The 25,290-nt window shown below is 36.0% G+C and overlaps 3 protein-coding genes across 3 annotated transcripts in view; 2 read left to right on the top strand and 1 right to left on the bottom strand.

Moving 5' to 3' along the window:
* Positions 1-1,288: 1,288 nt before the first annotated feature.
* Positions 1,289-8,434, top strand: LOC115928701 (alpha-1,3/1,6-mannosyltransferase ALG2-like). Its single transcript, XM_030996486.1, has 5 exons — positions 1,289-1,623; positions 2,212-2,394; positions 2,715-2,859; positions 4,570-4,767; positions 6,067-8,434. The coding sequence occupies exons 1-5, from the start codon at positions 1,456-1,458 to the stop codon at positions 6,576-6,578; spliced, it is 1,206 nt and encodes a 401-aa protein (XP_030852346.1). The 5' UTR covers positions 1,289-1,455; the 3' UTR covers positions 6,579-8,434.
* Positions 8,435-10,290: 1,856 nt separating this feature from the next.
* On the bottom strand, positions 10,291-24,717 carry LOC115917971 (WD repeat-containing protein 70-like). Its single transcript, XM_011682571.2, has 17 exons — positions 24,585-24,717; positions 23,171-23,350; positions 22,317-22,514; positions 21,706-21,818; positions 21,256-21,315; positions 20,185-20,318; positions 19,499-19,652; positions 18,835-18,911; positions 18,104-18,281; positions 16,718-16,817; positions 16,236-16,320; positions 15,114-15,249; positions 14,293-14,393; positions 13,782-13,861; positions 12,405-12,533; positions 11,836-12,004; positions 10,291-10,955 (listed from the first exon to the last, which is right to left on the bottom strand). The coding sequence occupies exons 1-17, from the start codon at positions 24,619-24,621 to the stop codon at positions 10,850-10,852; spliced, it is 2,037 nt and encodes a 678-aa protein (XP_011680873.1). The 5' UTR covers positions 24,622-24,717; the 3' UTR covers positions 10,291-10,849.
* Positions 24,718-24,980: 263 nt separating this feature from the next.
* LOC589888 (HEAT repeat-containing protein 1) overlaps positions 24,981-25,290 on the top strand; it is a 39,041-nt gene continuing 38,731 nt past the window's right edge. The window contains exon 1 of the mRNA XM_030996728.1: positions 24,981-25,039. The gene's annotated coding sequence lies outside the window, so the exon portion shown is untranslated. The remainder of the gene's footprint in view (positions 25,040-25,290) is intronic.

Below are 25,290 nucleotides of genomic sequence, written 5' to 3'. Positions count from 1 at the left end.
AGAAATTTGTTTTTCAAGGAATCAAAACAAGGGTTTGTGGATATTTTTGTTCTTTAAACGCTCATGTTGCAGGTGTGGTGTTACAATGGAATAAACTGTACATGTACATGTATGACTTTATTCAGAAAATATCAGAAGTATAGCATTGTGAGGGAAACAGATACAGAGGTTTATTTTCATGAAGTAAAAATATAGCAAAAATCAATAATTTTAACCATACATTTGGTTCAAGTACAAATGACATGAAGACTATTTTTAGCTTTTTTTTCTCATGAGATACTATATGTGATTATCTAATATTAAGTCACCAAATATTCTTCGCTAAATGAAACTCTTGGATTAAATATCTTAGCTGAATTATGATTTTAGACAAAGGTTCAGTTACTCTTGTTTTTGTGTTTGAGAAACTTTGATCATTGCTGTTCTAATGAGAAGAGTTAAACATAAATTGGGTGCTATCTGCTAGCCCAGAAGACTTTTTTGGATTGCACAACTTAGAACCTGAAGAGTTTTAAGAATATTTTACAGAAATTATCACATAACAAAATATATTGGTTCTGGTGTATAGGTGTGTCACCTGTGACAGAACTTTTAATATTTCTTATTAAATAAACATATGTGTCTTATGCAATGTATTTTTAATGAAATATATGTGGAAGAATAAATACGAAAACATTTGATAAAGAATTATATGTGCTTTACAGGTGTCGTTTCTGTATGGAAAGTACTTTTTTCATGAAACTCATCAGGTGAGCTTGACATTATCCATTTTGAACGATGTAATTTATGATTTAATTGGTGCCTTAATCCTTCTTACTGCTCCTGAAAGAGATCGAGAGAGGGGAGGAGGCGAAGAGAAGAGGGAGAGAGAGAGAGACATTTTTTTCTTCTATTTTTTTCTTTGTAGCTTTATTTCCTCTTTATTTTTCTTCTTTACGTCCTGCGTCTTTCTTTCTTGTAGAAATCGTGTAACTGTTAAAATAATAGGGTTTTTGATCTCTACAATTATTAGCTTGTAAAAATTAAATGATCACTTTTAAATAAACCTTCAAAAACTAAAAGTAATACATATGACAAGGAAGAGCTGTGCATACTAATTTGTAAACCAAAAAATGTCCTTTAATAGTCAAATAATATTTCTCGCAACTTGATATTATGTGTCATTCATTCATTCATTCATATTACACTCACTCGGACCAAGGAGTTAGCACTCGACGTTGATCTTTGCATAATCTGCTTGCGTGCGACGTGCGCCTACGTCATCACTGCATTAGCTGTACTGCTAGCTGAATATTCTGATCTAGGTCAATTTATCCCCATGCCGATACTGCTTTCTAATTTTGTGACAGAAAGATTCTACCATTTTTGTCATTTACATGCAAGAATAAGTTTCTCTTTACGGGATTTTATCAGTCCTGAGTGCTATAAACGCTTGAGCTTCGTACAAAAGAGAGAATGGTGCGGGTGATTTTCTTGCATCCTGATTTGGGCATTGGAGGAGCCGAGCGCTTGGTCGTTGATGCCGCTCTAGCCCTGCAGACCCGGCGACATTCTGTGAAGATCTACACTGCCCATCACGACCCCTCTCATTGTTTCAAGGAAACAAGTGATGGCACTCTTGAGGTAATCAAAGAGTTTAATTTTTAATTGGATTTTGAAAGAGAGTGTGATAAGAATAATTATGTAAAGTGAACAATATTTGACTTGATGAATTTTGAGGAAATCAGTCCCAGATACTGATTTTTATGTAAGTGAAAATGTAATAAAACTAAAAGGAGAGATAGATCAAGAGAGAGAGAGAGAGAGAGGGAGGGGGGGGGGGGGGGGCGGGTCGGTTGCTCTCATCATATGTGTCGTGGAAACTTTAAACTGAAAGAGTATTTACACTGACGTTTAAAATATATGGCATTATTATGTCATGTTACCTTTACCTAGCTTAACCTGAGATTCCGGAAGAACTGTGTTCTCAGCAGTCGGGCTTCCAGTTCAATTTCATTTTCTTCCTTCTCGTAGTTGGGTGTCTTCTCGTTTAGTTTGTCTGGCTCAGTTTAATATATATCTAATATCTCTAATCCCTTACTTCAGACTTTTGACTGTTCATTTTTGACATGACAAATGAGAAGATTTTCATTCCAATTGTTGTTTTTTTCAATGTGAGAAGAGAAGTGAAGACTATTTATAACTGTTCATTTTCATGAACTACCTTTTCAGGTCGTGACAGCAGGAGACTGGCTTCCAAGAAATATTTTTGGATCCTGCTACGCACTCTGCGCTTACATCCGGATGATATATGTCGCCCTCTATCTACTCCTGTTCAGCCGTGAGCCGTATGATGTCATCATCTGCGATCAGATTTCTGCCTGTATTCCGTTCCTGAAGCTGGGTAGATCCAAAGTGAGTTTGATATAAAATCAACAAAAAGCTTTCATATCTTGATTGTTTTTTTGTTGTTGGTGTAGTTTTTGCATATTTTATTACATGTCCAATTGTCCATCATGTTTCTGTATTTCTTTTCTTTGAAATAAATTCTCAGCAGTGAAAAGATGTAGGCTACTGTATTCATGTAGCCATAAGGAGACTTATGAATTAGGTCTATGACTTATTTAGGCCTACTTATTTTTGCTTTATTAAGACTTCAATGTTTTGTGTGATCGTTGATATATATTGTGAATATGAATCCAAAAGGAACTTATAAAATCATATATTTGCAATAGGTGCTGTTTTATTGTCACTTTCCGGATCTGTTGCTGACGAAGCGGCAGAGTTTCCTCAAGAAATTGTACCGAACTCCTATAGACTGGCTGGAAGAGAAGACTACCGGCATGGCTGATTGCATAGTGGTCAACAGTAACTTCACTGGTAAGTATTTTTGTTTTAATAGCATTTAAAAGAGGACCAGACCAATGTGTGAACAGAAATGTCTCTATTTCCTCAAAAAAAAAAAAAAAAAAAAATCAATTACCGGTAGACTTGTTGAGGTAAGTAAAGCATTTTTGTCAGGCTATTGTTAAGGTACCTATTCTTTCTCTCTCCTTTTCTCAATCTTCTTTTTTCCTCTCCATGTGTGTTTTGTGAGACTCTGTGATTAATTTTCTGGGCGGGGGGGGGGGGGGGGGGGGGGGGGGGGGGGGGGTTGGCTTTTTTTTCTTTCTTGCTTTCCTGTAAGCTTTAGTTGATTGTGTGATGGTCTTAACGTTACCTAAACTTTCACTGAGATATAATACCTTTTAATTAACAAGCGTCTACCGGGTATGCATTTTGCATTACGCACACTTCTTTTATGCCTCTACATTTTACTAAGGTAGTAGGTACCAAAGAGAAAGGTAGGATAAGAATATTGTTGACTGCCAACAATAATGCTGTGTATTGTCAAAAACAACAGCCTTCTTGTGGGCAGTGAATGGTACAAAATAATAATTGGATATTGGGAGGGGGAGGGAGAAAGAGTATCATATAATGGATCTGTTCACATGAGTGGTTATTGATTGGTAACAGAAGTACCAGCAAAATTCATATTGGTAGAAACCAAAATTGATGAAAAGACTGGATTTCCAATGTTTTGCATAGACAGGGTATTAGAGAGCCAGCAATTGAACAGCGCCTATGACTAGGTACCATAGACAGTTATAACTGCCTAAATTCTACCAGACTGGTATTATGAAATGTATTTGCATGAAGAGAAGCTTCTATTTGACAAATTTAAAAGGGGCTTATAAACATTAAAGGTTGTATGAAACACCAATTTTATCAAGATTAACAAAGAGATCAAGAACCATTAGTTAAACCTTGTTTAAAACCATAATTTGTATTCATCATTACATGGTTCATAACTCAATGGCATTGTACAGGTTAACCTATTAGATACTTATTTGATAAAACACACATTTCCTAAATCCTAATAGTCTCCAGCACAAATAATCTTGGGTGTGATGGCTCAGTAGTAAATCAGTGGTCTCGTAGCTGGGAGGTCCTGGGCTTGAAACCAATTTGATGCACCAGTGCTCTTTGGTTAGGCATTGATCCTCATTACCAAGTCCCTTGGAGAGGACTTACAACCATCAATCTCCTGGTTGCTTACTTACAAGCATACACATGCTTTATTAATAGCAGTCAGGCTACACAAACATAGCAACCAACCTTTAACAATGGAAATTAAGCAACATTGAAGGAGGCGTGATAGCTCAGTTGGTAGAGCAGTGGTCTCGTAATCTGGTGACCCGGGTTCAAAACCAAGATGATGCGCTAGTGCCCTTTGGTAAGGCATTGATCCTCATTACCAAGTCCCTTGGAAAGGACTTAAAGCCGTCAATCTCTAGGGCAGCTTCTCACGAAACCGTCATAAGTACAAGTTCAGCGACATCCCATTGAAATGGGTGTATTAAGTTTAACACGCCCTTAAATGGGATGTCGGTGAACTTGTACTTATGATGGTTTCATGAAACGCTGCCCTGGTTGTTTACTGACAAGCATATACATGCTTTCTGAGCAGTCGGGTAAAACAAACAAAGCAACCAACCTTCAACAATGGAAATTAAACAATATACACTTGTTCAAATTTTGACCTTACAGCGGATACTTTTAAGCAGACCTTCACCATCCTCAAGGATGTCCAGCCCGATGTCCTCTACCCATCCCTGAACTTCAGCGCCTTCAACGCCAGCGTAGAGCCTGCTGGTGACCTCATACCAGTAGGGGTCAAGACACTCTTCCTGTCGATCAATCGCTATGAAAGAAAGAAGAACCTAGTACTGGCGATAGAAGCTATGGGTGAGTGAGTTTTTTCATTTATTTCCAATTTTTGTTTAGCATGATGGAAATGATAAAGGTCCAGGGGGTGTTTCACAAAGACTAAGATTGACTTTAAGTTTGACTTAACTATGGCAGGACGATCGTTCGTGCCACTATTTGATCTCACCATTATGACCTTTAGATAATATTTTTTCCTTCAAAAATGTACTATCAAAAAATGTAAATTCTGTAGATTTGGGCCATGATTTGTACGTCCCTTGAGAGACCGATGCCAATAGATGCTGAGAACAAACAGTGGCATGAACGGCCTGCCATAGTTAAGTCCAACTTTAAGTCAATCTTAGTCTTTGTGAAACACCCCCTGTTAATAGTAAACACTTATAGCAGCCATAATATTGTTGGCCTTGTTAGCACAACAATTCCTATTTATGCCCATAAAAAATACAGCACACAAAACCAATGGTCTGAAATTGGAGCTTTCCTTTATCTGCTTGTACCCGTTAGATGTTGAACCGAAGTTGAATTTATGTATGGGAAGCAACAGTAGGGCCATTTTAAAGCCCCACTGCACTACTTATAGCTGCTTACGCCCTGTATATAGCTAACAATGCCTAATCAGTGCCTGTTGGTCCCCACGATCCCCTTTTTCTTATGTTAATTGAGAGCTGATTTGATGAGATAACCATTTGTCACTGATCTTGCAGGGAGGTCTAATCCCCCCCTGGCCAAACTAGTGCAGTCAGGCTTGTAAAGGTACTATGTCCCATTTGCAGGCCAAAAAAAGGAAAAATTTAAATTCCATCTGCATTTGAAAGATAATACTAATTTAGAACTTCCCTAAAAAAGGTGGGGCTTGAAAATGTATTCAAGTGGGAAAATAACAACTATTAGTTGTCAAATCGACTTTAGGGCTATAGAGCCCAAAAGTAACAGTCTTGATTTTCAGACAATTGTACTGAATGGTCATACGTTTTATGCTGTGCAAAGATTCAATAAGTTTAATCTTGGCCATCACAAGAAGTGGGTTATTGATGTAGACAAATGCTCATGTACCCTTTACAACTCTTTTCATGTATGTTATTACCAAAGAAGAAAAAAGGCCAGTCAGTCATTCAATAGTGTCTGAAAGTGAAGTCTAGCAAGTACAAGGGTTTCCTTGCATAATTTGAATATGAGGACACTGCTAACGTTTAAATTTCACAGATAGGACATACATGACATATTTATAACTCCTGCAAAGTTCTACAGAATTTGAGGTTGGCTGCAAAAGGGACATAGTACCTTTAAAGACAGCTTTGTATTTCTTCTTTTCCTCAGGTGAATTGAAATCCAGGCTGTCGGAGGATGAATGGCAGAACGTCCACCTCGTCATGGCAGGAGGCTACGACGGACGTGTCACTGAAAACCTGGAGCACTACGAAGAGCTCGTCCAACGTGCTGACGAACTTAAGCTAACTGATCATGTGACCTTTATCCGTTCCTTCAGCGATGCTCAGAAGCTCACTCTCCTTGATAGCTGCACTTGCCTGCTCTACACGCCGTCAAACGAACACTTTGGTATCGTCCCTATAGAAGCCATGTACATGTATCGTCCGGTTATAGCGGTGAATAGCGGGGGTCCGCTGGAAACCATCGCTCATAAACAGACAGGGTTTCTTTGCGAACCGTCTGCAGCTAGTTTTGCGCCCGCACTGGAGCGTTTCGTGCGGGAGCCAGACCTAAAGAATAGACTAGGAAAAGCAGGGAGAGATAGAGTCATCAACAATTTCTCATTTAGAGCCTTTGGCAATAAGTTAGAGAAATTGGTGAAAAGAGTTCATAGGTTGTAGGTAGATCGTATAGCGTATGACAACTACTAAATTATCTACTTTAAATTAAATGTGCTGTTTAAGCTACTATTCAAAATGGCATTTAGTAAATTATTTGTTGCTTAATTAGTGAGTGACTCTTGCAAGGAAACATTTGTCAGAAGGCAAAAAGTAGATACCAATTTCAATTCCATGTCAATTGATGTCCAAGAAATACACATTCCAAAAAACTGAAGCCTTTTCGCATTATATTTAATGTAGCAAGAAAACACTATGAAATGATCAATGTTAATGTGATGTGATGTAATGGTTCTTAGAGTGGTATAATGTGGGTTAGAGGTATCAATTGTTCAGGGTTTTATTCCACTTGGAGATTTCTCGAATTTCTTGGCACAATAGGCCAGTGTCATAATGTAAATTCTTTATATGCATTTACAATTAATTTAAGTCTTTTTGGTTTCATTTTATTTCATTGAAAGATTTATTCTTTCAATGTAGCTGGTGCTTAAAATATCCTAATTATTTGATATAGATAAAATACACATTAACAAATCTAAGTGGTTATAAAGGTTTAATCGTAGACTGACATATTCTTTGAAAAAGTGAAGATTATAAAAATTATGAAATCTTGCCTTGTTTCCTGTATTTGTTTGACAGACGCCATAATGCAGTGTAGTCAATGTTATCTTTTAATGTACAAAAGGATCATTAATGCTCTCAAATGTTATTCTTAAGAATTTGGAAAGAAGTGCAGTATTAAACCTACCACATCTATCTCCATCAAATTTGTGTAGACTTATGCACTTGTCATTTGTAAGACGCACCTCTTGACCCCCGGGAATGGTGCGTCATTGTACCGATGTGAGTCGTACATTTTGATACCATGACGCACCTTCCGTCACAGAAAGTGACACACCATTACATTCCATCGACGCACATTTGAGTCAAACATATGACACACCATTTCATGAAAATGACTAGCCAATGACGCACATTTGAGAAACACTTCTGCTTGGAGAAAGTGACGGTCCCATTGACACACCAAATGACGCAACGTGGTAAAGTGACTTACTATGACGTACATATGGGTCAGTATTGTGACGGACATTTTGCGGCCATGACGGTACTGTGCGTCGCGATTTTGGGGAACATGACGCAACCATGACGCACCATCCCCGGGGGTCAAAAGGTGCGTCTTACAAATGACACCTGCATTACATATGTAGATATGATGATAGACCCAATATACTGCATTGCAATGTCTTCTGTTTAAACCTTCACTAGCTCAATTCATAGGCAGTCATTATTGATCACTGTCTTCAAGTATTATACTGTAAGAGACGAATACTTTTGAACAGCATAAATCCAAAAAGATATATATTATATAATTCAATTTTGAATAGAATCATATCTGAACATGCCCATGTATTTTACTGCCCTTCCTGAAGTTATTACTACTTTGTTTCTACATGTGACACATATCTCATGAGGTGCCTATACATGTATTAAGTATTAATAAAAAATGTATGCATTGTATGAAATGCAGCATCTCTCTGTGTATTGCGAAGCAAAGCCGGCTTTAGAAATTGTTTGTATATGTTGCCTATTTATGCTAGAAATATTTTTATAAATTTTGGGTTTTGTATACTTAAACAAATACGCATAAACCATATGAAAATTGCAATTGTTATACAATTCCTGTATTTGAAGTTTTGAACCACGCAATGTTAAAAGAAATCGGTCAAAATGTTTGTCAATGTTGTGTAGTCATTACAGATCTCAATGTTTGTGCAATTATATGTAAGTACTTCTAATGAAGTGATTGTCCCTAAAGCATTATTGAAGAAGAGCTAAATAAAATGAAAATGAATTAGGCACTGTTGTTTGAACTCAATCCATCCTTTTGTTTTTCTAGTAACCTGTACGTTGAATGGTCACTCTGTATGCATGGATAGGGGGAGTGCACTGAAGTATAATTATATACCATACATGAATTTTTAATGTGTGAATAATGATGGTTGGAGAAGAGGGATAAAGGGAGTGGGGCGCAAGGGAGGAGGGGGGGGGGGGTAGACCACAAAAAAGGGGTGAAACTGTAGGTATTAGGCATGTACATGTAAATAGGAAGATGTTTTTTTAATTCAGTTATTGGTCATATTGGTATAGATGGAGAGCTAGAAGTCCATCAATTCTTATATTTCTTGCCTTTGTTCACTAATATCAGTTCATTTGAACAGGCTATTGTTGTTAGCCATAATGTTTGTCCCACCAAGCAGCAATTAATGTACCGGTATGCAATTCGCATTCCGGCTATTGAAAAACAGTCTTTAAAAGTTTTATTCATTAAATTTGATTACATTATGAAAAGGGTCTATCGAGGGGAAAGATCTGAAGTGAAAGAGATTTGAGGAAGTACTTGTAGCAGTCTGTTAATTCTGTCTTATTCTTTATTCACTTGATGACCTATTATACAGGCAGTGTAATGGGAAAGGGGAGGCAGAGAATGTAGAGAAAAGAGCAGGAATAAATAATGAAATGAACATAAGAAACTGTAGAAAAAGGTTAAGATAGGATGAAGATAAAGTCTAATATATTACGAAATATAACACCAGCAGAAAGCAAATTCATTCATATTCATATAAAATTATTTATTACAAGATATTTACATAAATACAAAGTCAGAGCTAAAAAGTGAGACATTAATTTAAAAAAAATGTCATATGACAATGACCATGAATCCTCATTGTGGCAATAAGTCCAATATGAATCTGTACAAGGTAGACATCATTCTAAGTTTGAATAAATTATGTTCTCTGTTATGCATGTACATTGTTTCTTGTCTGAAAAAAGGTTGTCTTTTCTAGTGTCAAATATAAAATCATTTATTAATTTTAAGAGAGATATTTATGCATGTGAAAATGGTGACAACTTGAATGAGAAATAGCAATATAATAATATTTGGTTCTTGTATAGGGGATATCACATAATATAACGTCTCTCTCTGCACTTCCAAATAGCTTTGGAAATTATTACCCTAGCTTTAGCTCCGGCAGCCGTAATCGTCGCACAGTGCATGTCAAGGAATAGTCCTACCAGGTACCCATTTACCTCACCTTGGTCGAGTGTGGCAAATGTAGATTACCGTCTTTCCAAAGGACATTAGTGCCACTTTGAGACTCAACCGCAGACCTTGTGATCAACATGACATATCCACTCAACCACGACACCTCTACATTGACATTTCTAAGTGGAATTTGGCTTTTCTGCTATTTCAAAATTATTTGCCTCTTACATCAAAGATACTATGTCCCTTTTGCAGCCAACATCAAATTCTGTAGAACTTTGCAGGGATTATGAATATGTTAGGTATGTCCTATCTGTGAAATTTAAACTTGAGCAGTGTCCTAATATTCAAATTATGCAAAGAAATCCGTTTACTTGCTAGACTTCACTGTCAGACACTATTGAGTGACTGACTAGCTTTTTTTCATCTTTGGTAATAACATACATAACATGAGCTGTAAAGGGTACATGAGCATTTGTCTACATCAATAACCCACTTCTTGTAATGGCCAAAATTAAACTGATTGAATCTTTGCGCAGCATAAAACGTACGACCATTCGGTACAATTGTCTGAAAAATCAGACTATTACTTACTGGCTCTATAGCTCTTAAGTCGATTCGACAACTAATAGTCGTTATTTTCCCACTTAAAAACATTTTCAAGCCTCCTTTTTTTTAGCGAAGTTCTAAATTAGTGTTGTCTTTCAAATGCCGTTGGAATTTAACCTTTTCATTTTTTGGTCCTGCAAATGGGACATAGTACCTTTAACTTGAAGACAGTGATCAATAATCACTATGCATGTTCATGAACTTGAATTATGATTTTATTTATATTTATTCTCCAAACAGTCAAAATTGAGTTAAGCAATGCATACTTATATAGGTAATTGAAATGTAGTAAACCACTGGTTTTTAATAAAGGAATGGAACTGGCAAAATAGTAACTTTTCTCTATCCATGATTTATTTCAATTATAAAGCATGCATGCAACAGATTCTGAACTGCAATATCCAATTCATGACTATTAAAAAAAGCTAAATCTTTTGCCAAGCAATACTTGGGGGATGCTATTTCTAGGAGTCTATATTTCCTTGTTTGGCCCAGCTAGGACTCGGTTGGGCTATTTTTTGGAGTCCATCTTCACTTTCTTAGCCCGGCGAGGGCTCTGCTGGGAAATTTCTTGAGTCCTCTGTTGCTTTTTGGGCCTAGCTAATGCTTAAAAGTTGGGCTATTTCTTGGAGTCTGAGTCCATCTTAGCTTTCTTCGCCCAGCTAGGTCTCTCATCATCCTCTTCTTCTTCATCTGATTCATGGAAGATGGGGTTGGGCTGGGTGCTGAGAAGAAAAAAAATAAGAGGAATTTGAAAGCATGTTGAAATACGTGTCCTATATTCTACTTCTGTGGCAAAGAGAAGTAAAAATATATACAAGCGACTGCCCAATGTGATCTTTGTAGACAGGTGGTCACAAAAGCAGGTTTGACTGTATTAGTATTACTAGCTTTAGCTGTATTTAATGCAATTCATATCATCACATGGATATTGGCAAGGATAACATGTTTGAAGAATGTAAACCCGATGAAAGATTATATACGGAAAATGATCACAAAAATTATGGGTTAGATTTAACAATGTAGGAGCCACAGTATTTGATTATGTCTTTCATGGTTAATATGAATCACCTAATTATCAAACAAACATTGTACTTATTGATTGTTGAACACTCCTATTTTGAAGGAAAAAAAATGCTGTATATACAAAGAGCTCTGCACCTGGTCATGTAATCCCTTGCATATTTGAACAAAAGGATTCTATTTCAAGCTATCGATTACACACTGTATACTGCTCTGGAGCAATTCCTCTTTTTCTTATCAATAAAGTATTCAGGTCACAGAGTGAATCATATCATTTACTACACTGTAAAACATACGGCCACAAATAAATTGCTATATCGAAATCTCATGACTAAAATGGCAAGTTCTCCACAAACAAACTGTGTAGGCGATATAAATAATATCAATGTAATAATTCTAACAATACGCAGGGAAGAGAGGTGCGCTGTCTATCAGAATTCACTTTTCTACGCATTATATCGTCTAAAACAGGATTGTGACATTGCATGCTCTTCCACATATAACGTAATGTTGAGGGTCACATGACATGTTTTCAGCCAGTAAGAAGCTCACTTCAAAAATTCCCTATTCAATATAACTCACTGTTTATAGGCTGGTGCAATCCACAAAGGTTTCTCTTCAGCATCCTTTGCGTGTCTCAAGATGGCTTCCCTTGCGTCGATGTTAGGATCAACCTTCTTAGTGAGGGCGATCTGGATGGCAACGTAGCGAGATAGGGTGCTACCTCCAGCCGCAATACGACCTCCTTGACCTGAGGGTTGAGAGAGAGAGAGGGAGAGGGAGAATGAATTGTAGACGGTTGAAGCATATGATTTTTCAATGGCTTTCATTTTATTACAAATTAAAAGAGACCAATCTCATAAATAAAACAAGCTCTTCTCTTATAACAAAGCGGTGAGGTATTTAAAGTGCAAGTTACTGTAGACTATTTGTCTACTACAAAAAATTCACAATGTACTTTCCATCACTTCATGATTTGATTTATGATTCTCTTCCTCGAGACAACCAAAATCATGAGTGTATCAATTCAAACATGGCCACTATGTCCAGACTATAAGCAAGATTGGTAAATGTTTCTGGTTTTACAGGACAGGTGAATGAAACAGAACGTAGATAGTGACACATAAAACTGGACATTTCCAAGGACCCACCTTGTTTGATAGGTAAATCAGGTTTCCTTGATTTGACGGGATCCTGTCTGTCTTTCATCTGTTTCTTGTAAGCCATCATCTCCATCGGCTCCTCCTTGTTACGATGTCTGCCTCTCCTTGACATAATAGCTACAAGGTATAGATGTAGAAGAACAAAATGTAATACAGTATCAATAACAATATCATCAACAGCAATAATCCGTTGATTGGTTGAGCACCTGTGTGCTCCGGCCAATAGGCCTTGTCCATTATTGTTCTAATTATTGATCAAATTATTTGACCGCCGGTCCACCCATAGAGTGTAAAACATGCTTGCTTACAATATATTTTATCACCTGATGAAGGTTGCAGCGGCGCACGAAACGTCATGATCTTTTAGATCCCTTGTTGACCATACATTGCGAGACAAACGTATATCACTCGCGATATTATTTTTGATACGCAGTGAGTAATATATTTAGCATTAATCTAGTCCCTGTTATCAATCAAATTTGTTGTAGGAATGTGACATTTGTTTATCTGATTATCTCATTTATCATACAGTGCTTAACAATGAGTTGTTTTGAAGGTGCTATTGGCTTGGTGAATGGAGTCAATATGTGCACCAACTACACTCCCCAAGAAGTATATTCCTTCTGTATTTTCATTAGGAGGCAAAACAATGCATTGGGAATAGGGTTTCGGGGGATCTTAACAGCCCCCCATATCTCCCTCCACTGGAAGAGGGGCGTTGGTCTACACGCACTTTGAAGACATGGACACTACATTATTATGTTATTGCACTGCAAAAAGCTATTTCACTCAATAATAGAACAGCCAATTAAAACTGTCATGTAACCTTTCATTTACACAAATCCAGAAATATACACTAAGAGTCGGGTTAATAAGCCAGTTTACGGTTGCAGTCTGAGCATGAGCAGATAAAGGTCATTTGTACCCAAAAGGTAAAATGCACAGAGATGAATACTGGATATGCGCTCATGAAAGTTATGTAACATTATTCATTTATGCACCAACGGTACATTCTAAGATACGCAGGTGGAAGTATTCTTTTCAAGAGGGCAAACAAAAGGTATTCATGAAGCACATCTAGGACTTTGGCAGTTATTATTCTAAGATGCTCAAAGTGGAACTTCTCCATGTGTAAAAGATCTGTGGATATATGTAAACTCCCTTATTCTTGTAACCTGGGCCCCGTCTTTAACATAAAGAGTTGAGCTTGATTTGGATCAATCGCAAGTCTTCCAATCATCACAAGTTTGCAGTCTCCTAACTCTTATGTACGTAGTTACAATCGAAATCGACTCTTTATAAGACGGGCCCTCTGTAAGTTTTCTACCTTTTTCTTCTAAAAATTGTATTTGAATTCAAACTTACGAGCAATGACGTGTTCACTTTTGACTATGTCTGGTTCCACTCTGTTTCTTCTCTTCTTCACCATACACAGCTTGGCTCCTCTGTAAGATAACAATATTATAACCAAATGAATGATATACAGTGAAACCTGTATATAAAGACCGCTCAAGGGAGACTAGAAAAGCAGTCTTTATAGGCAGGTATTCTTTATGTACAGGTCCTTTTAGTACAAGTTTCAATGAGAAACCATTTTCAAGGGCAAACAAAAAAGTGGTATTTATGGACCGGCGGTCTTTCAATACAGGTGGTTTTTCAAGCAGGTTTGACTGGATAGATATAATAATTTACCAAATATATCAATTAGTATGCGGTTTCCCAGCAAAATTTGTATCATCACGTATTAGTAAAAACATATTCTTTCACATGATTGGTAATAAGAGCTTCCATTTCATTTTTTGAGAGGGGGGCGTTTCCAAAACTGGTCTATACCTTTAATATACATGTGAAACACGATAGAAAGATAAATGTGTACCTGTGACTTCTATTGGGGTCATAGAAGACCTTTGCCAGTCCGCTGCCAGAGCCTATAATGATCTGATTCAGCTTAGGATGCCATAGACATCTCACTACACTCTGTCATCAAAGAAGAACACAAATTTTTGTTATAGCTCAAACACCAGATGGGTGTTTCACAAAGAAACTAAGTCAAACTTAACTCTAAGTTGGACTTAAACATAATGGATAGCCATTTGTAGCCTTAAAAATAAAAGTATTTTAGACCTTTCATGAATTCCGCATCAAGAACATGAAATCTCCTTGATAATAGAAAATATGAATGATTTGAATCAACATTTTATGCCCTTTAAAATAACTTTTACAAAGTATTTTAAAGATTTTAACAGCTTTCCATAATTGTTCAGTCCAACTTAGAGTAAAGTTCGACTTAGGATCTTTGTGAAACTCCCCCAAGTGCTGTAAATGCATAATAATGGTATTATCTAGTTATTCAAATATACATGTGAACATAGTGTGTTCTTTGAAATATCTAGCATTGTGATATATGAATTACAGGATTATGAATACATTTCAAGGAACATAACATTTTGTTTGATAGAATACATTTTTCTTTGTAATTGACTCATGAAGTATAGTACTCAAACATTCACCTGAAGTCTAGTCAATACCGGTATTTAAATATATGAATATTACTATTTCCCTTCAGTAACATTTTACTTTCAAAAAGCATTACCACCTATGAACCTTTCAAACCTCACCAACTCAACGATACAACCAACTGATTTCCTACACAAGATTAGGAACTGAAAATAAAAATATATTTTATATAATACATACCCCTTGTCCACATTCTAATTCAGTTATTTTGTTGAAGGTGTTTCTGTCGTAAAACATGAGCTTTCCTTCTTGTTCTCTCCTCACTGATTGGCCAGCCAAAATCATCTTATCATCCGGGCTGAAGCAACATTCAGATCTGTGCACAAAAATTACATTTCATATTGTAAGAAGGAAATTATAATACAATCCACTGAGAGTCAAATGACTGTTAAAGACATGTAGAGGTGGGCTCTCGATTTCATGGGGGAATTTGACACCATTCAGGTGTTTACACAATAACAGGTGTTGTCAATCACCAGGATTAACTTTCAGTTTTATGAATACCAGGCTTTATGTTTAATATGCCGTTCTGTCTTCGTTATGTGACATTTGCATCACCAAAAGACTCTCCGAGAGATGAGGGGGTGATTCGTGATTGGCCTACGAGTTCGCTGTGCGCAGACATATTGAAAGTGACAACCCACAGGCTTTAACCCATACTATTTTACATAGAGCTAAGGCCATTCTCGTTCTTTGCTGATGATTAAATGCTACTTCCACACAAGGTGGCATCATTTTCAGTGGAAAGTGCAGTAGTTTTAAAAACCAGGAGGTCCAATGTTTGGGACCAAGTTGGTTTGCTTGTGCCATTTGGTATTAAAGGCAATAAGCTTTTATTACAAAAGTTACTCAGATAAACCAATGGTCTTTGGGTTGCTTTCATGACAGTCAGGTGATCTCAACAACAACAAGGATCAACACCAACTCAAGTTATGGACTGAAAGAATTATGTTGTCTCAAGAATTATGATGTTACAAAAAAAATTACATCAGATTATGAAAATCATATCTTCCTGTACTTCACAACACAACAGTAGCAACAGTATTAATACAAAACAAAATAATAAAATACCTGTAACGAACACCCCTTTCTGTAGAATTCTGCTCATACGCATAATCAACATACATACATATGTACATGCATGAGGTCTGTAACAGTGTACAGATGTGTACTTGATCTCTGAAATCATGAAAATGTGTGGCAATGTAAGAGTTAACCCTTTTCTTACGGGAACCTGGTGGTCCCTGTGTTAAGCCTATGGGACCTTTAAAATTCAGTAGTGAACAGGTTAATATCACTCACACTTGGTAGAAGCTTTCCAGTCCAGTCACAACATTGACCGGTCTCTTGAAGTTTCTCAGATCCCAGGATTTCATTGTGTCATCACCTATAGACAATACAAAAAATAAAGGTGGAAGAAATAATTTTTCCTACACACAACTTTCTTATTTTGAAGCTAATACCGGTACTAAATTTATGTCATTATTAGACATTTAATATCAACTTTAAATCTGTCATCATGAATGCAGAATAGCCTTTCATCCAGAATAATTTGAGAATTCATAATTACATCATTTCATTTAATGTCTTGCAAAAAAAACTTTAAAAACTTTTAATTACATAGATCTGATGTGATCAAAATTTGGCAACAGCATAAATCATATTGTAAAGAACAACATAAATTTAGCTTCAGATGCAATTTAATAATCCTATTTTGTATGCCTCTTTTCATAAAAGATATCTTCTCTTTAGAAATTTGTCCGCCATCTACTGGGCTTACTTACCACCTCTTGTAACAAAAATCTGATTGTCATATGAGAAAGTGATGCAGGATGTCTCTGTACCCTTTCCATGAGCCATCTTTTGATGAAAAGTTGGCCTTACCTATCATGCAAAAAAATAAAAAATCAGACATGAATCGAAGATTGAGTTTTACATTATCTAGATTTTGTTGCAATGAAGCATATAACATTCCAGGGGGGTGTTTCACAAAGACTAAGATCGAATTCAAGTTGGACTTAACTATGGCAGGCCATTCATGCCACTGCTTGCTCTCACCATTATGATCTTTAGCTAATATTTTTTACTTCAATAATGAATTATAAAAAAAAAGGAAGTTCTGTGGATTTGTGACCATGATTTGTACATCCCTTGAGAGACCAATGCCAATAAATGGTGAGAGCAAACAGTGGTATAAACGGCCTGCCATATTTAAGTCCAACTTAAATTTGATCTTAGTCTTTGTGAAGCACCCCCAGGGTCACAATTTTACTCAAAGCCAATATTAACTCATTGGACACCATAATGCCACTTGGAAATTTGGTGTTGTATCAAAATCAAGTTGGATTCAATATGTTCAACTTTGACTTGTAAGCTTTCTTGTTGCTAGCTCCAGTTGATTTTAATCATTTGAAAGTATTATTTAATTCATTTTGATCAATGATACAAAGTCAGTCTAAATTGTTAGAATGCCAAAATGATACTTTTGAAAGTTCTTGATATTAGTCTCTTTGAGGACAGCGCAATTCACATTATCAAATTTTCACCTCCGTTGCGCAGTACTTTTTAAATGATGAACATGTACAGTCAAACCTGCTTTTAAGTGACCACCTGTATCGAAGTATAAAGACTGCATATTTTTGTCTCCCTTTAGTGGCCTTTATATGCAAGTTTCACTGTATATCAGTAATCCAACTAATTATCGGTAGATAATAATGACCAGAAAACTGACAGTCACTTTGCATAGAATTGTATTAAAGATAAAGTTGAGTTCTGGGCATGCGATTGCATTGTGAAAGAAACGGTGTGGAATCGATCAGAAAAAGTTGATCATCTAGCATATAAGTATTGGTATGTACTGCAAGGTTCTGGAATCATCAAAATGATAAGAAATTTGGCCCAGTGTTGGTAAAGTTACAAGCACTGTACACAGAAATATGTAAATGGGACTACACAAACGTGTGGCATAAAAATCTGTTTCGGTTTTAATGCTGTAACATGCCAGCCATATTTAGAATATTAAGGCATTTGAAGAGCCATGCTTTTCAGGGAACCTTTTTTTATCTGATGTTCTTCCACACTTGCATAATAACAATGAGGACGCTCACAAATTATTGTTCATCTCTTCCCAGAACTCAACCTTCTCTTTAATATATCCCCAATCATCTTACCAATGGCCTCTTCATGTCCCAGAGCTGTATACTGCCATCCAGGCACCCTGCTGAGATGAGCTTAGCATCCCTGCTGTACACGCAGCACATCGGATTGGTCTTCTGACCGCCCTGATTTCTGAACTTGATGACCAGTTGCTGCTTCCATGCCTGGTTGACATCCCATACTCTCACTGTGCTGTGGATTTGGAAAGACGTAATAAAATTAGTACTGATTTAAAATAAAAACAAGATATTTGATTTGTTTGAGCTTTGAAAATCAGGTAAATGATTTGTCATCCCTATCCAAAAGGTAGAAATGAAAATGGCAGTCACAGCTCAGAAAATGAGTATTAGTAAATCTATTACTACAGTCCTTGTAATTTTTTTTTTATTGATGTTGAATCATAATGGATGAATTGTATATATCAATATACTGCACGTACAGCAAAAAATAATTATTTCATTGTTTTTCATGGTTTAAAATAAAGAAAAAACCCAACCATATAGTTCAATTGACTTCTGTCCAAGAATTCCAAAGAAAGAAGTGGCACACAATATCAGAGGTCCTTACAAAGAATTATGACCTCTTCTTATATATATTTTAGAAAATTTGCAAGAAACTAACTATTTTTTTAAATTTTAATTATAAATTTTAATTATATTGGTACCAAGCACCAAAACATCATGAAAAGGGAAACAATGCAATACAAACGTAAGAAAATGAAACAAAACACACACTGTCAACTTACCCATCATTTGCACATGTGATAAATTCTTCTTTAACTTTTGGATTCCAAGCACCCCCATTCAACATTGCAGTATGTCCCTATAATACATAATTTAAAAAAGTAAAATGTATCTTCGACGAGAACTAAAACATATAAAGAAATATAACTATCAATGACAGGATTAATATTAAAGTAATTCTGAAATAATCATCATACAGTAAGTAAGTTCTTCTTGATCTGTAAATTTACAAATAAATGAAAAACATGCTAAAAATAAAATTATCAGTAACTGTGTTTATAGTGCTTGAAATAAATTTTCTACTTTTTTGCTCATTACTCATAAATGATATAGCAATTTTTATTTATTCAGAACTATAGGAAGATGTCATCAATACATATTTACAAATATTCAGTGACATTTTCTTTCATTTTGTAAGATTTTACTATCCATCAATAACAGGGGGGCGTTTCACAAAACTTGTCATCAGTGACAAATGACAGTTTTTGTTATAAGCTAGTGAAATCCTTGCTTCTGTTTGGTTATCAGCAGATTTGTCGCTGATTTTTGTCATTTGTCATTGAAAAAAAGGCTTTGTGAAACAGGTTCCAGAACGTAATATTATCCTACAAGGGGAGCATATAACACAGTATTTGTTAGCTCAATGGATTCCCAACAGTGACATACCTTTGTCTTGCCCATGTCAACGATATACTGATCACCTTTGGCACACTCCATGACCTCAAAACCATCACGGTCAACGACCTTTGCCTGAGGTTTGGCCGCCACCATGAGTATTCTGTCTCCCGTGATGCTGTACTGTAGTGTTCGGATCTGATGGCTAGAGAAAGCAAAAGACATGAAAAGTTCATATTATGATTTCTTTTCATCATCATCGTCGTCGTCATCGTCGTAGTCGTCATCATCATCATCATCATCGTTATTATTATTTATTTGGCAAAAAATAAGAAAATAATTGAAAACAAAACAAGAGTACATTTGGAAAAGAGTCACATGGATGCCGAGAAAAGATAAAGATAGTTACCAAATAAATAATATTCCCTAGTAAGGAACTTTACAATTCATAAAATCATTTGGAATTCTAAAGGAAAGATGAGGGGTTTTTTGCAATAGTCCTTGAGCAGTAGGATGTAATACTGTGCTGGTCAAAACTGTGCTCGGACATAAAAAGACAGAAAGAGTCTCGAAAATGGGATGTCTTGGATTCAAGACTATTATGTTTGTGTAATCTAGAAGGACATTTCATTTCAAAATGTACAGAAAAAAAAGCATGTTGCAGTGAAAATTTTTGCAATGGCTGTCCTTAATCTGCAATAAAGTTGTTCTTCTAAATAACAAGAGTGAAGACGTACCATTCAAATGGTTGGAAGGACCTGAAGGAGTTGAGTGATGGATCCATCGCTGCGAAGTCCCAGAAGCGCACATCAAAGTCATAGCCTCCGGTCACAAGCCTAGAACCGGAAGGGTCCAGAGCTACAGCCGATACCTGCTCGAGAGAAGAAGCAATTTTACAACTTGTGCCTCAGAAAATATCGCTCCACTGTCAATATCCAAAACTAAACATTTTGTTAATTTCAACAAAGGACTTAAAACTATACCTGACCCTAAACCTGAGGTAATGGCAACCTTCAGCCTAACCCTGGATCTTGATGCAATTGTTGCTAGGGGAAATGTTGGATTTGGATCACAGAAGAGGAAACAAAGGATGAGAATAATAATAATAATAATAATAATAATAGCCATTCATATACCCAGCTTTAGCCTAGCTGCCATTACAGCGCTCTAGCATTTCAAGGAAATCATTCCTGCCAGGTACCCATTTACCTCACCTGGGTCGGGTGTGGCAAATGTAGATTAATGCCTTGCCACGACCTTAAAACTTCAAGTCAAGTGGTTTAAAGGCACACTGTCCTACTTGTAGCTACTTGCTCCCTCTATATAGAAACTTCCCCAATCGGTGCCTGTTGTTCCCCCATGATCCTCTTTTTCTTATGTTAAATAAGAGCCGAGTTAATGAGATAGCCACCTGTCACAGTGACCTCGCTGGCTTGATGGGTGGTCTAATCCCTTCTAGCTGAAGTAGTAAGGCCTGCCTTTAAGCACTTGACTTCTTGACCAAAATTGTGTCAAAGAAAATTTATCCTAATTTTATTTGAGAGAGAAATTTCACAAAGGCTATGGAAGTTATCTTAAGCAAGAAACTTTATTTATTTTTTTTTTATTAAAAGAAACAGAACTTAGAAATTAAGAATTACCTGATGGAAAAATAAGGACGTTTCTTTTCAGAACTATAACCTAAAAACATCCTGTGCCTTACTCGAAACTTTGTTATTTCAGTTCTTTATATTTCGTTAATGTTATGTGATTGAGAATTCTACAAAATTTAACAAGACTGCCATGGCAATGAGACAAATCATACTCACAGATTTATTGCCATGATTCAGGACTATCTCGTGGGTAGCAGGAATCTTCTTCTCTGGAGGCTGAAAACAAAATGAAATATAAATGTTAAGAATGCAGGCACTCGGAAGTAGAAGAAGTTGATACAAATTAAGTTGGCCAACCTTGATGTTACAAGATTCCAATCATGAGTCTTAAATCTTTGTTTCAATGAAGCATTTGACTTGGAATATCTTCAGTTTGAACATCCTTCACAATAGAACAAAACTACTTTAGAACAAAACAAATAGCTATTCTTCATCCAAAGATAATCTAGGAAATAAAATTTGGGGGTGGCACTTGCTACCTACAGCGCTGATCTGGGTGATCTCTGTGAAAAGTGAAATGTAATATTGGCCATCTGGATATCAGTAGTATATGAAGAATTTTTTAATTTTATTTTTAGTTCAAAATAATGAAGAAATAGGCATTACCAAGTTGTCTTCATCATCATCTTCATAATCCTCCTCATCGTCATCATCACTGTCAGCACCGGATGCTTTCTTTGAGGTCGAAGGTCGACTAAACCCTGGTGGTAATGGCGGACCTATGTTTAATGTGAATATTGATAAGATAAAAGGAGTAATAATTATATCCAACGATCAAAAGAACAAAAACAAAACAAAAATTAACTGAAATCTTTGTTGGTGTTTTATACTGAATCAGAGGTATACAGATAAAAGTTATAACATACAAACAAAAGATAAAAATTCTAATGCAACATTGAACTTGATTTTTTTTTTTAATCCAATCAACACAAGAAAAAAGGTATAAAAAGTCACTTGTATTAACAACAACATTAAAGACTTAAGGGAACCAGAAAATAGCATGAATCATAAATCAAGCCTGGTATCATTGAACATATGAAAATATAGTCTGGTTAAATAAACTAAACAATCAAACTTTGAAATGAATTTAAAGCTAAAAGTGTGATGGTAGGTTTCAAACTGAACTTTTAGATATTCTGTACAGATTATGAATCCTTTGTCAGGCCTGTATTATGTAACATGCTGAAATAGAAAAATCTAACAAAGTACAAACTCACCAATCATATCATCGTCATCGTCATCATCATCTTGCCTTGACTTGTTTCCAGCTTTCTTCCTTGGGTCATCTTTTTTACTATCAGTATTATCATCATCATCACCACTGTCATCCTTGCTACTTCTCTTTGACGTTTCTTGTGCAGTTCTTCTAGTTTGTTCAAACATTTTGTCAAGGTCAAAAGTTCTTGCTTTTTTACCTGCCAAGAAAATGAAATTTAAAAGAGCATTAGTGTAAATAAATGCTACATAATGATAATTTGATGGCTCCATGTCGACAATTAGTATCAGAGCTTTAGAAAGGCATTTGTTTCTATGCTCAAGGCAAAAAATAGGGAAAAGCACCTGCGATATACTTGATCTAATGTATATTTAAAAAAAACTTAAAGAAGTTTACACTTTTAACAATTCTATAAAAACTAAAAGCCACTGTACTATCATTAATGTCATATAATACAGAATTTCACTATTTCAGCTTTTGTGCAGTCTTTCCTCTCTCTCTCTCTCTTTCTTTCTTTTCTTTTTCTAGCATTTGCAATATTGATTTTTCTCTCTTTTTGGCATTTATGCCCTCTTATTCTTCTTCAAAATTGTCAATTGTATATTTTTGTAATGACATTTTTTATTTCAACTAGTTATTTATGCCTCATTAGTAGTTATTCAATTAAAATTCTAAAATATATCATGCTAAATAGCCTAGAAATCGGTGCATCTATTGTAAATTTGTTGGTACAATGAATTAACATTCAAGCCTCGAAGGCTTCATTCTTAATAAGATCTACCACGAAACACATAGACAAATTTAGAATTATCAGTTGTCTATGGCTATGCAAGTAGAAAAGTTTGCTACCGATACCATTTCCGAAACCGGAGAACCCCATCATTTTAGCCATGTCACTATCTTCAGATTCTTGAAAAGTTTCTGAGCTTGCAGAGCTGCTTGGTCTGGGATGAGAGTGTGTCGCCGATTGAGTTGAAGATGTCTTTTCGGCAGACTTCTTTGCTGTTGCAATCTTCTGCTGATCCCAACGTGCAGCTGAGTGAGAGAGATATAAAATAAACAATAAATGAATTGCATTTATAATTATAACTCATGGAATTATAATGAATAGGCAATTCCAATTAGCCCTTCACCTTCTGCCTCTTTCTACGCCAAGGTCAAGCTCATTTTGTCGAATTTTAGGCATTTTTCAGAACAATGCAACCTTTCTTCTAACCGTGTGTACTTACGTGTGGCCGGGTAGCAGATAAATTGTGATACCATACCTCCACTTCTCGGCCGCACGGCGCTCCTACTTCATACATGCGTCACTTCTCGCAGAGTTCTTGGTAGCCGTACGTACTTACACACACGGTTAGAAAAAGGATTGCATTTTCCTCAAGAAATGCCTCAAATTCGAGCTCTGGTGTTAACCTGGCTTGGAGTTGGGACTATATTTATCAAAAACAGTAGACCTCTATTATTATTTTTTTTTTTGTCATTTTTTTTTTAGTTTCCTTTTCAAATTTTAGTCATTTTCATTTTGGTTAGAAACTTAGACTAGAATGATCTGGAAGTTTTTACTAATCTGGCCAGAATCTGTAGAATTACTTCTCTAAAATATTAAAATATCATCGGCCAATTAATGATCGGAGACTCTTGGCCAGTCTTACTCTTAATGATTTCTCCCCGGTGGGGTCACTCAATATGACTTCCGGACCGCATGACCGTTACCAAAATCGCGGAAAAAGGGGTCAATTTCAAGCAATGTCCGCGGACAAAATATTCCTCGAAATAAAGAAAATAGGGGTGCACAGGTGTCCCCGAAATTGATAAATAGGGGTCAGGAAAAGGGAAAAGAGAAAACCGAGAAGGGAAAAGAGAAAACCGGGAAGAAAAATTCTCGGAGCCGAGTCTTGTCCTTGAAATATGGTAAAATAGGGGTAAATTTGCGAAAGTGTCCTTACAATCTTATAAATAGGGGTATTCCAAAGTACGATTTTGTCCTTGTTTTGACGTAAAAAAGGGGGTTAAATTTCACAAAATGTCCTTGAAATTGACAGCAAAAGGGGGTTATATGCATTGGTGGTAACGGTCATACGTGTCACTCTTTGCAGGGGAGTGACCCCACCGGGGATTTCTCAATCTCAATCTACTGTAGATAGTAAAATGACAATACATGAATTCGAACGGTTGGGACTAGATCTAGACCCTACATTAATCTTTGAATGCCTAAAATACTATTCAAAATCATTTAATAGCATCACAAGTATAACATTCATTAGTGTACCTCGAAGTGCCCGCATTTCCTCTAAATCTTCATCCATAATGTGATCCTTTTTATTAATATGATTCGAAGATATCGTTATTTGATTGACAAAATCGAACGTTTTACCCGAGTTTTGTTTTTTGTAATGAAAATTTCAAATTGTTTTAGGTTCAGTTGACAATTTGCTAAGTAATATTAACAATCATTCTTGAACGACTATGATAATATATGTATTTTTTAATTAAAAGCTTTTTATGAATAATTTTATCAAAAAAATACATTTTTGCTGTTCAAAAGATATTTTAAAGTTCAAAATGTTCAAATTGATCAGATAAAGTGGAATAATATTTAAAGTTCTTAGTTTGGCAATGTGATTGCACTTCAAAATTGACAATGAATTGTTAGACGGCTGAGTTTAGCGGAACATGTGCTTGTGCTGTGTACTGTCATCTTCGATCTTTATTCACCGATAAAGAGTAAGTTTTTATTTAAATCTTGCTATTTGAAATGTAATTTTGTTACTACTGCATGTATTATTATTACAGTCTTGGATATAATGAAGGAATGCGTATGTATATTGACATTTTCGTATATTAATTTCAACTGACGACTCTCTCTGGTCCCACACGTTGAAAACAATGTCATGTAGACTTCTAATCTAGACATGGCCATTGTGGACTATCAATAAAACAGGTGGAAAAGGCAGAGCTGCCAACATTGGAAAGCT

This window comes from Strongylocentrotus purpuratus, unplaced genomic scaffold, assembly GCF_000002235.5.
Source record: "Strongylocentrotus purpuratus isolate Spur 01 unplaced genomic scaffold, Spur_5.0 spur5_scaffold_3, whole genome shotgun sequence".
NCBI lineage: Eukaryota > Metazoa > Echinodermata > Echinoidea > Camarodonta > Strongylocentrotidae > Strongylocentrotus > Strongylocentrotus purpuratus.
The sequence above is the reverse complement of the archived record's forward strand: the minus strand, read 5'-3'. Positions and strand labels throughout refer to the sequence as shown.

What these genes read in the sequence shown, in the direction of transcription:
- LOC115928701 (XM_030996486.1), top strand. Translation starts at nt 1,456, where the DNA reads ATGGTGCGGGTGATTTTCTTGCATCCTGATTTGGGCATTGGAGGAGCC. An exon ending in GGTCAACAGTAACTTCACTG is followed by an intron (nt 2,860 to 4,569) that starts GTAAGTATTTTT and finishes TTGACCTTACAG; the next exon opens with CGGATACTTTTAAGCAGACC. An exon ending in ACTGGCGATAGAAGCTATGG is followed by an intron (nt 4,768 to 6,066) that starts GTGAGTGAGTTT and finishes TCTTTTCCTCAG; the next exon opens with GTGAATTGAAATCCAGGCTG.
- LOC115917971 (XM_011682571.2), bottom strand. Translation starts at nt 24,621, where the DNA reads ATGGATGAAGATTTAGAGGAAATGCGGGCACTTCGAG. An exon ending in GATTTTTGTTACAAGAGGTG is followed by an intron (nt 16,321 to 16,717) that starts GTAAGTAAGCCC and finishes TATTGTCTATAG; the next exon opens with GTGATGACACAATGAAATCC. An exon ending in CTGGAAAGCTTCTACCAAGT is followed by an intron (nt 15,250 to 16,235) that starts GTGAGTGATATT and finishes TTTTGTGCACAG; the next exon opens with ATCTGAATGTTGCTTCAGCC.